Genomic DNA, 16,441 nt, shown 5'->3' on the forward strand with positions numbered 1-16,441 from the left:
TATTGGCTGAGGGAGCCAGCGTACAGCTTCCAGGTCATGTGGCCAGCATGACTAAGCCGCTTCTGGCAAACCAGAGCAGCACACAGAAATGCTGTTTACCTTCCCGCCAGAGCGGTACCTATTTATCTACTTGCACTTTGATGTGCTTTTGAACTGCTAGGTTGGCAGGAGCTGAGACCGAACAACGGGAGCTCACCCCGTCGCGGGGATTTGAACCGCCAACCATCTGATCGGCAAGTCCTAGGCTCTGTGGTTCAACCCACAGCGCCACCCGCGTCCCATTCTGTAGCATCTTGAAAAAGAAGCAGTTGCTTTCATGAAGGGCCTAGGCTGAATTCAAACTAGGAGCTGAACATTCAACATCTATTCTTGCTTTCTCACATACTGTACTACTTTTCTGAGCTGTCGCGGGATAAAATCAGAAAGCTAAAAGAGGGCAAGTTACTTTCATATAATATCCACCTACAGCCACCTGTTTAGAACTGAAGCGGCTCTGATCTATTTATAATTTCTGTGCTTTCAATTGAAAAAGAGCTTTGAAGATTGTGTTTACCATCCGAACAACTCTGTAGAAGCAAGCTCATCATTACTGCTATTCTACAGATTTATTTTTTTCTAACTAACTTCGCCTGCCCAGCTGTCCACCTCTGCATGAGCACAGCAGGACAAGCAAGGACACAATTTTCCAAAATGCAAGGCTCTTCAGGTATATATTTAACAAAATTAAACAATTTATTTTAAAATGGGGGAACCCTCTACGCAGTTGTTTTCTATCCACATCCATACACAATCTGTAGCTTTCTGGTAAAAGAAGAGCATTAAGTTCAGAGCATACGCCTAGTTATAATCTCAGGTATCTCCAGATACCTGAGACGTGGACGCGGGATGCGGGTGGCGCTGTGGGTTAAACCACAGAGCCTAGGGCTTGCCGATCAGAAGGTCGGCGGTTCGAATCCCCACAACGGGGTGAGCTCCTGTTGCTTGGTCCCTGCTCCTGCCAACCTAGCAGTTCGAAAGCACGTCAAAGTGCAAGTAGATAAGTAGGTACCACTCCGGCGGGAAGGTAAACGGCGTTTCCGTGCGCTGCTCTGGTTCGCCAGAAGCGGCTTAGTCATGCTGGCCACATGACCCAGAAACTGTACGCCGGCTCCCTCGGCCAATAAAGCGAGATGAGTGCAGCAACTCCAGAGTCACCCACGACTAGACCTAATGGTCAGGGGTCCCTTTACCCTTTACCTTTTTATCTCCAGTTAGTTTGTAGGTAGGAGGACTGTGAGGAGAGACCCTCAACTAGATTTCTTGTACAGCTACTGCCAGAGTGAAAAATACTGAATTTGATGGTCTGATTCTGTATAAGGCAGCTCCAGTTGTTGAAAATTCAAGATTAATGCTGCTTTTTTCTAGGAGACAGTAAAGTGCCATGGAGACTCTGTTAGACAGCTCTTCCTCCTCCTCCACTCACCAGACCAGACTCTATTTGGTGCCAAAACAAGGGCACTTTTCAGATCAAAGTGATCTCGTAGCCTGACCTGGACTGAGTATCACACACACCTAAAAACCCCCACTATTAGGTCATTTACTTGCTACTGCTTTTGTTCAAGATAGTGAACAAAATAAACCAACAAAGGTCACAAAAATAGCTAATACGTATACAAACAATCAATTAAAAGGAGGCATTAAAGAAGAGATAAATTAGCACCAGAGATACAGAACACCCCTCGTGATTCCCTGCGATCTCAGCCGAGCATCACATGGTGAAGTGTAACAGCTAAGACACTCAGCCAGCTAAGGCAATCTCAGTTTGAATCTCTGCTTCACTCAAGAGCCCAGCACAGACCCTCTACCTGCAACGCAGAAATAATACTCACCTGCCTAATCGGTAAGAGTCGTGTTCATATGTAGCAATAAACCAAAGTTTGTAATAAACCATAGTTTAATCATGAATGTGACTGCCTGCACAGTCCTTAGAATTCTTCGTTTATTTCTGGCTTTCTAGGTTTTGAAGTAAACCACAGTCCACTTTTGGATGGCACAACAAGCCGAACTATGGCTTGTTTGAAGCATTTACGTGCCAACGTAGGGGTGGAGGGAAGACTGTCTTTCAAATGTAACAAAATGAAAGCTCTATAAATTAAAATTGTATTAAGGTTCTTCTAGTTTGATGTGCCCCAGTATATATTTAACATTCATACTCACGACAGATTTATATCTTGGCCCAAACCCTCTGAAGTGAGTTTTTGCCATAAATGGATTTCTAAACAAAGTCAACAAACAGCTGAGTTTTAAAAATCTGAATGTATGCAGTTTTATGTTATAACCTTAGTGTTTTCCATTTCCAAAAGCTAGAAATGGAAATAATTTCACCTTTTCACAGTACTAGTATGTTAATGATTGACGATGCAATCATTCCCTCTAATATCCTGGATGTGAAATCCCCCGGGACTTGCATTTAATCTTAAAACACATTATGTAAAAGTAGGGTTCATAGATGGAACAAATTGTTGTTTTTTAGACAAAGAGAGAACAAACAAACAAACAGACAGACAGACAGACAGATACAGCTGTTTAAAAGAGAGAGATATTTTTGAGAGAAAAAATATCACCCGAGCATAAAGTATGTGTGTCATTCTTGAACCAGTCACAGTGAAACTAATAGAAAAATCTGTTTCGGTTTCTTTTAAGATTCTTTCATTGTTGAATGTGCCTCTAGTTGATTTCATCAGGTAAGAAAAAGTGCAATTCATTTCTAAGGTGGCTGGGGTACTGTACCATTCCTATTTAGAGAGAGAAATTGCAAACACCATCAACAGCAATTCACGCATGCACATTAATCTGAAAAATGAAGAAGAGAAACATGGCAGACGTGTGAGAGGAAAAGCAGCACACCACCATTGCGATCATCCTTTCCGTCAACGTATTTGCTCCCACACAGTTTTGTAGAATCAAAACGCCTACCTGAGATGGAATATCACACAGCCTCTAGTTGAGAGACTTGACAGGCAGATCAATGGCACCTAAAGCCACAAAAATGCCCATTGAAGGCAGATTTAGCACCAACATCCCATGCTTAACACTGGCCTGAAAGGCTGTTCTGAATTCAAAGTTCCCAATGAATGGTATGAATGACTACAAAACAGGAATGTTAAGAACTCTGCATCATCCTGCTGGTAACCCATATTATGAACCAAGCTCTCTGAATTCTACTCCAGAAAATGTCTTTTCTCCTTTCAAGCATGCTACTTTGTCACATCACCTTGCCAACAAAAGTCCATATAGTTCAAGCTATGGTTTTCCCAGTAGTGATGTATGGAAGTGAGAGCTGGACCATCAAGAAGGCTGATCGCCAAAGAATTGATGCTTTTGAATTATGGGGCTGGAGGAGACTCTTGAGAGTCCCATGGACTGCAAGAAGATCAAACCTATCCATTCTAAACAGAATCAGCCCTGAGTGCTCACTGGAAGGACAGATCCAGTACTTTGGCCACCTCATGAGAAGATATGACTCCCTGGAAAAGACCCTGATGTTGGGAAAGATGGAGGGCACAAGGAGAAGGGGACGGCGGAGGACGAGATGGTTGGACAGTGTTCTTGAAGCTACCAGCATGAGTTTGACCAAACTGCGGGAGGCAGTGGAAGACAGGAGTGCCTGGCGTGCTCTGGTCCATGGGGTCACGAAGAGTCGGACACGACTAAACGACTAAACAACAACACTTTGTGGGATCTTGCAATTTATACAAGTGGCAGGAACATCGTAACCATAGAAAGCCAGGACTCCTTCTGGGGATGGGGGCAGGATCCCCATACGTCACCTTCTCTGAGCCCTTCAGCACGGGTACAAAGCCTTGCTGCAGCCAATCTCGCTTTGATGTTTGGGGTTAATTCACACATTACTTGATTACTCAAAATTTCAGTGAATCGACTCCACTGAAAAACTCTACGTAAGGGGACAGAATGCTATCCTTTCTGTGGGAATTGGATTTGTGAGAGCTCGCAACACACCAGTCACTGCTTCATGCTGCAGCCATGGAATGGTCAATGCGCATGTCTGAGTGGAGACAGGCAGCCCCTTGTGTGGCAGCTACCGGTCGTTCCCATTTAAGGAATGAAAAGGAGCTGTTTCAATCAATTTACCTACATCGACGGCGAATCACATCCTAAGTGGCTCTGTCACTTAAGTGTCCGTGACAACCTTCACATGTCATTCTGCATATAATGCGAAGCATGAAAAGGAGTACGAAATAAGGAAAAATAGACTCTTCCCTCAACATGGGTAAAGAATGCTTCTTAGAAAGAGTAAAATGTCTCAGAGGGCTTAAGCTACCCGCACTCAGTTATCACACCCCCTCACAAGCCCATACGCAGGAAAGCAACGATTCATCGCTTCTAGCCCACTGACACAACGCACACTGGAAAAAGGTACATTAGCCTTCCCCTGCTAGTCACTTCATGAAAGGGACAAAGCTCCCTCAATTCCAATTCCTTTTAAAAGCCAGTTCTTGTAAGCTTAGCAGAAAAAGAAGCTTGAGGCACCTGATGTGCGTTAAGAACGGAAGGATTTTGTTGGGGGTGGAGGGAGAATTAGGAGACACAGGTGCCAGGCCTTCTGCAGAATGTGCCCTTCTGCTCCATTAATTGCTGACATATCCTCTCCCCCCCCCTCCAACTCAGCCCCTCGGGAGAACAGCAGAGCAGCAGGCCCAGACTGGTACCCAGCAGCAACACCAGCAGCAAAAGTAGACAATTAGGTGCCAGAAGAAAAGGGGGGGGGGAGAGAAGATGCAGTTGCCTAGCAACCAGACAGCAGAAGCAGCTGTGTAGCAGGCCCAGGCTGGTACCCAGGCACTGACAAGCTAGCCAATTAGCACACTGTATTTAATGCTGATGTGGTTTCCTAGCAACAGGATGCAAAAGTCTGTCTGCGACACACTCTTCCCTCACATTTCTCTCTCCCCCCCCCCATCCCTCATTCAAACCATTACTTTCTTTTCTTTCGCCCTAATTGACAACTCTCTGCTGCTTTAAATTGCCATTATTATTTTTTTTGTCCCTGGAGAGGTTAGGAGAACTTTTAAAAAAAAAAAGGAATAAGAGCTTTTAGTTTCAACTTCACTTTAGCACTAAGAGCTCTGGATATATGACAAGCCAACAGCTGCAAAACCAGCAAATAAGGAGCAGGGAGACGTCAATATTTCAGCCCACTGTATAAGCTTTTCTTAGAATATCATTCACAATATGGTAACCGCTAGCTTGGACCACCACTCTTACATTGTTTCGCCACACGGCAAAAACCTTCCTGTTTAGGCAAGAGTCTGTTTTATTGGAGAGATATGCTTTTTATCTGATGTCATTCTTATTCGCTGCAGTTGTCTCTGATTTTATTATAATGCATTTGAGGAGGAATTTTATGGTATGTTGTGATGGGTTTCAACTGTTGTTAACTGCCCTGAGTAGCACGTAGGCACAAAAAAAGCCAGAATATAGATTTTAATATGATTTTGCATTTTTATCCAACAGAAGTCTATTTATGACCTTGTCTGTTAGTACGCAGCGCACAGCATTAAAAGCAGATACCAATATTTTGTGGATCTGTGTCTGAAAAAATGCAATCATTAGACCAAACACAAAAGACTAAATATTACCAATATGGCGAGGTAAGCTTGCTACGCAGGGCTAACAGTATCCACTGCCCCATATTGAACATGCTAGATTGATGCACAGAATAACACACATAGCGGGAAACCTGTACAAATGTGGCTTCCCTAAAACATGGAGCAACTGTGCACTGCTCACCAGAGGAATCTGACGCACTGCAGTTCAGAATCTTTGCCCCATTACTGCAAACTCTTGGCAGCCACTGGTATTCCCCAAGAGCTGGTTTCAGCCCCATGAATATATTCTCCCCAATCCAAAACTCATGATCAGTTTTATTTGCCTAACATGGTCAGAGTAGGGTGGAATCTACACACAAATAAAAACCGTTCTGAAAATGTTTTTTTCTTTTTAAGCGTGTTTTTAAAAACCACACTGAGTTTTCCATAGGACTCACCATCACTATCTAGCGTCACATTGTATATTGCATTCAAAACACACTTTCAATGTTTTATTTGCAGCTGTGTAGCTGAGTCCTAGTTGTCTTTCTAGTCGAGTCTTGTTTACTCAGCTCTCTAGGGTCTTGGGCAGAGAGAGCGCTCTCCCACCATCTGCTCTGTGTGCCTTTAAAAAACTGGGGATGCCAAGAATTTAATGTGAGGCCCTATGCACATGGAAGGTAAGCCCTACCAACAACGGTCCCTTCACACACACACACACACACACACTCATTTTTAATGGACATTTTGTTGGTGTGACCATCAACACATGCCTCTCTGAGGCAACTGCCCTAGTGCTAAAATCCGCACAACGATTCTGAGTCATTTTTCTGCATCCCATCAATGATGCCTTTTCCTCACAGCCATTTCAAAAGTGCATTGCGTTTGCACCAAAGTTTATTGGAATTAGTTATGCTGCTTGAGCCGCCGTGTGAGTTAAAATGAAGCAACCCACCCCCAAAGCCCCTTTCATCTTCAAGGAATCATAGATGTTGGCAACTGAGCCGAAGGCCTGGTTCCTTTGCATAATTTATGCCATTTTAACAAACACCATTAATGTTTGTTACCTCCCCCTTTACTCTCCATTCTCTCTCTCTTTTTTACATCTTCAGGCCCCCACCCCCTGCTAGGACTCCCTAGGTGGTCACTCTGGATTCCAGATCCCAACAGGATAAGGCTCCTCATCAACCATCTTGACAGGCCTGCCTCACCTGGGGCTCAGCTGACTGCTCTCCCCTGCCTGCCCCTCCTTGCTGCCATTAACTCTTTCTTGACCCAGTGTTGCTTCCCTGTTGCATCAGTCACCCCACTCTTCCATCACATCGTGCTGCTTCTGAATAGATGGAGCCTGTCCCCCAAGCTGGCTCCCTGTTCCATTTGTTTCTGCAACAAAAGCACTGCAAGTCTCTACAAGGTGCTGCTCAAAGCATCATTTTGGGTTCGCGTTGAGGCTCGAGCCAAACTAACCCTTCCATAGAAGGGTCTTCATTTAATTTTTAAGGCACATTTCCCCATCAAAATATCTTGCTTCCCTTCTTAGACAATGACACATTTTTACTCTGTGAATTACATTTTTCTTGCTTTTGTTCAACCTAAATTAGCTCTCCTTCTGTCACTTGATTCACTGGCATTTGCTGAGATGGGGCTGGAAAATTCTCTTCCACCCCCCCCCCCAAGAAGCCAAACTGTCACTGCTTGCAGAAGTATCTGCCATGCAATTAAAAGAGGGGGCAAATGTGTTAAAGCTAGATTTATTCCCCCAGTCAATTAAGTACCAGTTCTATTTCAGTTCCTCACACCCACGAAATAGGTGCTCTTTCTCCCAACTGCAGACCTCACTTTCCCCTGCCACCTAGAGTGCTCTTTCGCACATATTTTCCCATATGACAAGCGACTTCTCCATTTTACTCCGGGCCAAAATCTGGTCCCACCTTTTTGCACGTTCGTCCTTAGCAACGTCTCCTTGGCGCAACATAAATTAGCACCACCACTTTAAAAAAAAAAAAAACCCTTCAAGTTAACTGAGACCAACAAAATAATTAAAAAGAAGGATCTGCTTCTGGTTCTGCTCAGCTGAATTAAACTCCTTTCCCTACACAGTGGCTCCACCAAACCGTTGCATTCCAAACTCTTCATTTGCCAGAAATTACAATATTCAGAGGGAACTGTGCCTCGTGCCAAAGTCAGACCATGGATCCATCTGGCCCATAGTGATTGGTAGTGGCACACCAGTTTCAGATGTGAGTCACTCGGGAGCCCTGCCTTGAACCTTGGACCCTTGGTTTGCACAACATGATGTACCGTTGAGCTATGTGTGTCTGCGTTTTAACAGAGCGGAAGATTACGAGTCATAGGGGTGTGGAGAGGGTGTGTATGAACTTAACAGCGCTTAAGCTTATTTTCTGATTGCTATTTTCTGAATGTTAACATTGCTTTATAGATTACTGTATTTTCCTCCCTTTAGGACACACTTTTCCCCCTCCAGAAATGAAGGGGAAATGTGTGTGCGTCCTATGGGGCGAATGCAGGCTTTCGCTGAAGCCTGGAGAGCGAGAGGGGTCGGTGCGCAAGGCCAGAGGGGTCGGTGCACCGGGCTCCCAAGGCTTGCGGACAGCAGCCTGCAGCCCCAAACCTGGGGAGCGCAGCGGAGCGCACCCCGGGCTTTGGGCAGTTCTCCGCAAGCCTTGGGAGCCCGGCGGGGCTTCCCGCCGGGCTCCCCAGGCTTGCGGACAGCAGCCTGTTTGGGGGCTTGGGTCGGGGGAAGCTCGGGCTTCCCCCGCCCCAGCCCCGCGCCTGGGAAAAAAAATAATTTCCCCCCCTTTATCCCCCCCCCAAAAAAAACTAGGTGCGCCCTATGGGCCGGTGTGCCCTATAGGGTGAAAAATACGGTATAAATGCTGTGTTGATTTGTTAATCATATAATATGACTTTTGCTTTAATTGTGACGTTCAGCTTATTTTTTAAAATTGTTGACAGTGTTTTATAGATTGTCATTGTTTCATTCTATATGGTTTAAGCTGTATTTGTGATGTTTTACTGTGTTCCGTTGGGTTATCGTTCTTTGCTGTCAGTAAGCCGCTTTGAGGTTCATTTGAATGAAAAGCAGCACAGAAATATAATAAATCAAATCAAGTGGGAAAACCCTCCCTTCTTTCTGTCCTCTCCCCTCTCCTTCTGCCTGCTTCAGTCCCCTCAACAGCAAGGGACCAGGTGTTTTGTGCTTTGCTTTTTCCCCCCTGCTCAGGGATTGTCAACTTTGCAGTCAGTGGAATGCATATGGGTCTTCACAGGCAAAATCAAGGGTGCATTCTGTGGTCACCCCCAAGGCCGCCCTACAGCAAATCTCATCCATCCACCAGAGTTTGCAAGATGATTGCTTGAGACACTGCGTGGCAGAAGAAACCCATCCACTTATGTTCAAGGAAAGAGAAGCCTTTGTCTTTCCGTTTTATTGTAGAGATGCGGAGCAATTAAGCCACACAGAGCCTCCTCTTCTCCTGCACATGAGAGCGCTACCAGCAGCCAAAGGGAAAAATAATATCTCACAATCTTTTCAGACCTTCAGTTCAGCTGTCAACTGAGCCAAGTGGCTGGCAGCCATTGGCACTGCCAAGCATGTTCACAATTGACAGTGTATTACGCTGATGATGGTTCCAAGAAGCTACGGCTGCGTGGAAAGACAAAGGACCCAGCAAAATAACTGCTCCGTGGCTGTAATCTTGGGGACGTGTGCTTGGGATCCTGACAATACACCCCAAAATTTCCAAACCACACCCCTTTAATACTTCCTATTTTGGTTTTGGAGGCAATTAGCTCTCTTCCTGCATAAGTAATGCTAGCTTTATTGTCAAGAGGGATCAGACGGTGCAGATTGAGAAAGGCAAACATAAGCACAGCTGTTCTGGGTCAGACTTCTGGGCCCACCCAGCCCAGTATCTCATTTGCAATAGTGATCAGGTCCAGAAATGTAACTACACAAGCGAGGTGAGAGGGTGCTTCATTCTATGTATCTAGCATGTGAAGGTGTCAGGGACAACACGTATAGGAGGGCTATATCCTGCACATAGCCACTGACCTTCTTTCTCTTTCCGATGAATTGCTTCAAGGCTGAAAGGTGTGGCCCAGAGCTGGGGGAGGCAGAAGGTAGACTGGGATTCACTGGTAGATATCTGGGTGATTTGCATTTGAATGGCAAGGGAAATTCCCAACTGAAAGCTACGAAAAGCATCTCGCCTCACTAAATGAAATGAACAAAGTTTAGAACAGGGCCAGGAAAGACGGAGTTCAGTTCTGAAACTAAATACTGATTCTACTTCTGAGTACAAGCTCAGTAGGAATCATGCCAGAACCTTAATTTCAAGGGTGTGTCCACTCCCCGAAGTCATTCTTTTACACCTGGTTTCACCTTTTGTTCAAAGAAGTTCTAGTCCTGCATGTCTGAAGGCTGCCTCCCGATGACCTAGAACACGACACAGCTTTCCGCTGCTAGTTGACTGCTGCCAGGAAGTCTCGATCTGACCAGTATCAGGTTTGAAAACTAGACTCACCAAATGTCCATGAAACCCAACCCCCTTGCTCTTCTCACACCAGACCATTCAAATATCAACCTAAGCTGATGGACCAAAGTGTGCCACAATCAGATAACAGTGCTCATCTACAACTTATGAGTAAACTGAAATTATTACCTCCAGTGGCATGAGAAGCACTAATACTAAACATGGATTATATAGCACTTTAGGGAGTTCAGAGCACTTCACTTTACGTTAGGAACACAAGAATCTGCCTTTTATGGATTCAGACCATCGGTCCACCTAGTTCAGTCATCTACACCAGGGTTGAGGAACCACTAGCCCTCAGATGCTGTTGGACTACAACTCCCACCATGCCATCAACTCCCAGCTCCATGATGAGCACTTTGGTGTGATGTCCAAACTGACAAAACATAGTTATGAGCATCATTTTGCTAATAGTTTGGATTTTAAATTATTATTAGAGCAAACCATGGTTTGGTGTGCTGCTGGAAAGGAACCCACAGTTTCCCCAGCACCACATGGAAAGCATGTGGCCCAGGTGGTCCTTGATCAAGAGATGATTTTAAGCCACTACAATGCAGGAACTCTACGGCACAGCGAATAGTTCAGTCTTTGAAAATCCTCTGCATAATATTAATTTCTACTAGTCCAGGAAATTTATCTTTATAAGGGTGGAAACCTATCTCTAGGAACTCTCTTTTATAAAGACATATTAATGGCGTGGTGGCATTATCATCAAAGACTGCATGTTCAACAGCAAAATTGAGGAAACTGACTCAGCAGTTCCTTTAGAAGCAAAAAATAGCACAGCAGTCATGGAACTGTATCATCCTCATGAGGAAAGCTGAGAAAGAGAGCAGAGACATTAATCAATTGCAGAATAATTATTTTGAGAAATGTTCTGAGAGTAGAGAGAGTGTAGAGAAAGAAGACGGGATAGCTCAACTCATGTAATCTGAATATTTAGAGGGGAAAGAACTTATGGAGAACTGGGTGTTTAAAAGCTCACTCATTTCAATATGTCATTTTCTCCCTTCTTCCACTGAGAAATTCTGACACAAGGACTTTTGCAATCCACATTGTGCATACTAAGACTGTAAAGTTCAGCTAGAGGTTTATACCTTGGGCCTCCTTGAATGTCTAAAATCATTTCTAATGTGATGTAGTTCACACAGCGAAAAGCTCTACATGAAGAGGATACAATTTGCTAGACAAAAAACTAAACTCTGACTGGGACACCTGGATTCAAACCTGTGGTCAGCCATAGGTATCTGTGGCCTTGGGCAAAACACTCTATGTCAGCTGCCATATCTGAGCATGGGAAGAAGCAATGACCTTGCAAGATTACTCTGGAAAGAATTAAGGAGGTGGTGTTTTACAAGTGTGATGGCATGGTAATGATGATGATGCAAAATCAACAGCACAAAATTATTCCTAGGAAAGGGCACATCTCAAGTTTTGGGATGTTTCTTTGCAATTATTTGAAAGCTTTTTTTTTTTAAAGTACAGTGGTGCCCCGCAAGACGAATGCCTCGCAAGACGGAAAACTCGCTAGACGAAAGAGTTTTCCGTTTTGGAGGTGCTTCGCAAAACGAATCTCCTATTGGCTTGCTTCGCAAGACGAAAATGTCTTGCGAGTTCCTGCGGGTTTTTTCCCCTCCCCCCCTTTTCTAAGCCGCTAAGCCGCTTATCAGCTGATCCGATAAGCTGATAAGCCGCTAAAAGCCGCTAATAGCGCTAATAGCACTAATCCGCTAATCCGTCAATGGGCTTGCTTCGCAAGACGAAAAAACCGCTGGATGAAGAGAATCACAGAACGGATTCTTTTCGTCTTGCGAGGCACCACTGTACTCTTAAGATACTGAGAGGAAGCCCCAGCTCAAAGGCATGGAAACACCACCGCCCAGAAAAATTCCTTAATCCCGGCACAAGTGACATTTCTAAGCACACTGAGAAGTGTCATTTCAACTACCAGCCTAAGGACATATATGCACCTTTATAAATAATCACTATAGTTTAAACAGAAATACAGTATGTCTCAGCCCAGTGGGAAAGTCTGTGACCTGTGTGTTTGCTCAGTCCAGATGTCAACTGTTTGTGGGATGGGAACTACAGTGCAGGTCTTTCAAAGTTTACATTTCTTTTGACAATAGGACTAAAGCCATTTCCCTGAAGGTTTTTTACGGAATCCTATTAGTTCACAGACTTCACCACTTGAAATGCATGTGACCATTACAAAGCTAAACTGATTAGAATCCAGCCCACTCTTCTGTCCTCAACTCATTCCATCAAAGAACTGCCAGACTCATAAACCAGGTGTGAAATAAAGCCAATTCACTCACCCCCTGGAGCTAACAGCATTGACAGTGCATTAATCCTGCTACATTAATCCGCATCATTCACGGAGAGAATATATGCTATACTTGGAGGTGCTTTCTGTGACCAAGATATGCAAATCTAGATGGTTCAAACAAATAGCAAAAAGCTTTTCACATCCAATGACCTGTGCACCCCATTGGATGTGTTTGCATGTAACAGTAATCCAGATTTCACAAACAATGTGCTCCCAGCATGCTCTCACTTTGCTCCTCCCCTGGCATGAGTGGGGTGAACAAACCAGCAAACCTTGGCTTTCCATTACCTAAAAACTCAGGATCATGGCTGAAGCCCTGGTTGCTTTGTTCGCTTGAGGGTCGTGTCTTGCAAATGCTGCTTGCTCACAGTAAACCAGAAGATGTGGCATAGCATTACATGTGAACACAGGCTTTGTATCCCCAGTGTTTGGGGGGAATTCTGAAACGTGTACCAAATGCAGGGAAACCTGAGACTCTTTCAGGGGTCTTCCACGCAAGCAAGGTCATACTCAGATAGCAAATTCCCACCCCCCACTTCAGAAACACCTTGCTCCAAACCATCTTCCAGTAGACAACTCTCATCTAGGGACTTCAACTCTGAACGTAACAAACAAACAAACAAACAAGCACGAGACCCAAGCATCCAACGTAAGTACCTGTGTGAGTCCTCTGGTGCGCTTTTAAGTGTGAGCTCTTTGTATAAACCTTCCGGCACCCATTAAACTGACAGCGATGAACCCTCTTCTTGTTTTCCGGCAAAGCATCTGCCCCCGTCCCTCCTTGCTCGCTGTCACTGAGCGCACACTTTGTTGTGCTGGCCGGTGCTACCACACCGACTTTTATAGAGCTGAGGGCGGTCTTCTTTGCAACTAACTTCAGCGTAACTGTGCCATCCACCGCGGAGACAGTCTGTGAGGTTTTTACAAGATGGCGACTGAGCTCAGGGGAGGAGGGAGGCGTTAGTGAGGTCACTGCGTTGAGTTGGGCCTGGTTAACGGCAGTATAGCCCTCTGTGGAGGAGCTGGTAGGCTGCAAGCTGAGGCAAGTTTCGGACAAGAGTTTGTCCCGCGAGACGATAACGTCCATGTTGGAATTCTTGTCGCAAGGACTCATGTCTACAGGTAACAAGAGGGGGTCCAGCTGCTGGAGGGTGTCTTCTGTGTCTTGAGCGGAGGCAGTGTGGAGAAAACAGTCCAAGTCATCACCAAAGCTCTCCGATATCTTCCTGGGCTCCGTCTGAAGGTAGCGTTCCAGCTCAAGGCATGTCTGCAGACAGAGAAGGAAGACGTCATTAGATCACCCAATCCAACAGTTGCCACTGCCGAGAAACAGAAGACAGACACAGGGGTAGGGAACCCACGGGCCTCCAGGTACCGCTCGATTCCCATCACTGGCAAGGCCAATGGGAATGATGGGAAGTGTAGCTCAGCAATATCTGAAGGGCCACAGCTGCCCCATCCCTTCCCTAATTGGCGGAAACATATGGATAGGCCAAAACAGTCATAAGAAAAGAAAGGAGAAATAAATTATTTGCTGTGCTATAGCTCAAGACTTTTCATTTCAGGGTGGTTGGTTCAAAGCCCATGTTGGGTAAGAGATTCCTGCTTTGCAGAGAGTTGGATGCGATGACCCTCAAGATCCCTTCCAATTCCACAGTTCTATGAATTTCCCTACAGAATAACAGCTACAAGTGCCACTTCTCCATTCTGGGAGGAAGACGGAGGACAGCAGAGGCCCTTTCCAGTTGCCTAGCAACCCCAGGAGCAACCACTTGTGAACCAACCCCCAAACGTTAGGAGGCTGCGCCACAATCAGTCAAATTCCTTCCCCTCCCCGATCCATCTGAAATGTTTGCTTATAGCACACAAGCAGGCTATTCGCAGGCTGCAGTTGCATCTTCTCTGGGGTCCTGGCACAAATACCTCTGTACCAAACAGGGGAAGCTTTAGTTTTTGTGGGGTGGAAGGCACAGGAAGTGCTCCTCTGCAGTGCAAACCAGGTTGCTTTCGGCCCAGTGGCTCCTAGCTCTTTCAGCAGGGCAAGAGGAACCAGTGGGGAAAGCTCCTTGAGGATCTGCTCAGAACCGCCGGCTGTTGGTGTAAATGCCAGGCCACCGGGACAGAAAAGTGGGGTATCGAAAGTGCTGTCCATTTATATAGGCCAGCCTTTTACATTTTAGCCTTTCCACGCAATGCTGAGTAGTCAAGGAAAAACACCCAGAGAATAGGAGTTGCTATAACATACAAACCAGTGTAAGGTCCACTTCCCACCCCCCCGGTAGAATTCAGTAAGTATTCTATGCAACTGGTGCACATTTAACTTGTGTGCATTCAAGCTTTACATGCCTGGCAAACAAACAAAACAAAACAAAATTAAAAAGCGGGACTGAGCAGAGGAGAAAAAAAGTCTTTGGCAACCCCACCCACCATTGCACTCAATACGGTTTGACTACACTTGATTTTGGCTTTAAGCGCTATCCCTGGAATGTTACCCCTGTGTAAGCTGAGGGATTACTGTATTAGGATGAATAAAAAAATTCCTTCCAGTAGCACCTTAAAGACCAACTAAGTTAGTTCTTGGTATGAGCTTTCGTGTGCATGCACACTTCTTCAGATACACTCAGATACACGTGCATGCACATGAAAGCTCATACCAAGAACTAACTTAGTTGGTCTTTAAGGTGCTACTGGAAGGAATTTTTTTTATTTTGACTATGGCAGACCAACACGGCTACCTATCTGTAACTGTATTAGGATGTTCCTTCTTTCTATCACAGGGCTGAAATATTTGCCTCTCTCTCTCTCTCTCTCTCTCTCTCTCTCTCTCTCTCTCTCTCTCTCTCTCTTTTCCTGGCGTCGGTTTACTCTCTGCTGCACAGAAAACTCTTAAGAGCACGTAATCCCTAGGTTAGCAAGTGTGGAGGCGATGTCTAACGCCAGTCATTTGAATTCTCCACTGCCTGGACATTAAAATGCTGGGTTTGGTCTCCGAACTTCCTGTGGAGAGGGCAAGGGGGGGGGAGCTGTCCCTTTAAGGCATTACTCCTCTTATGACAACCATAGTGGTCCTGACAGACTTCGAGCCTTGTCATTAATTTTCCATAAAGAACAGTTCTCCGCAAGCCCCCTTTGAGGCAAGGCCTGATGCTTCAGAAACCTATAATTATTCTTGTATCCCACCCCCCGTGGTCTTTGCACCTGTGTCAGTTCAAGATACCAGCTGGTCAAGCCTTGCCTTCTGCTTCTGAAACACAAAACCACCTCCTCAAGGCCATCTCCCTTAAAAAATAAAAAATGGGGTGGCGGTGAGGGGGAGAGAACTCAAAAGGTTGGATGGGTGGGGAGGGGAAAAGAACGGGACAGAGTGGAAAAGATACAGTTTTCAACAACAGGAACAAAACCCCAACACACTCCATGGCTGGACAAGGTTCTGATAAAGCTGGGTCTATTTTCAGGATACAGAAAGTATCCATTAAAAAAGAAGAAGTTTTTAAGAGGTTGCTTACGTTTTAAAGCACAATGCTTATCAAGTGGAGGTGGGAACAAATGAAACAATTTGTTGCATTTTGATTGCTATGATTTCGAAGTTCATATATCAGTATTTTTTCCCCCAGGTGCTGCCTGTGGCTTGCCCACCGTTGGGGAGAAGCTGCTATTGAATTAGGCTGCACACTTACTAGTGACTGAAACCCGCTGAACACAGCAAGACAAAATTCTGGGTAAACCTGTGTGGGGTTGTGGTGGAAGACTGTTGTGAAAGCAGCACAACCTGCCTGCCACATTCCCACGGGTCATCGGCAAATTAATTATATGAAGCCAAATACGCATAGTTATCTTTAGCCATCCAGTTCACAGAATTCTTCTGTCTTTAACACTTCGTCTGTTCCATTAGAGAAGAACTACAGATAAAATATCTGCAAAACAAAATGAGGAAGGGCCGTCCTCCTTTGAACCCCAATTCTCATCCG

The 16,441-nt window shown here is 45.2% G+C and overlaps 1 protein-coding gene across 1 annotated transcript in view; it reads right to left on the bottom strand.

The window, feature by feature from the left end:
- The window catches only part of KLF7 (KLF transcription factor 7), a 97,297-nt gene that overhangs the window by 29,756 nt on the left and 51,100 nt on the right, over positions 1-16,441 (bottom strand). Inside the window, exon 3 of the mRNA XM_081183018.1 lies at positions 13,131-13,740. Coding sequence (XP_081039144.1) covers positions 13,131-13,740 — 610 coding nt within the window. The remainder of the gene's footprint in view (positions 1-13,130; positions 13,741-16,441) is intronic.

The sequence above is a fragment of the Podarcis bocagei genome (genome assembly GCF_964188305.1).
Source record: "Podarcis bocagei genome assembly, chromosome: 1".
Classification (NCBI taxonomy): Eukaryota; Metazoa; Chordata; class Lepidosauria; order Squamata; family Lacertidae; genus Podarcis; species Podarcis bocagei.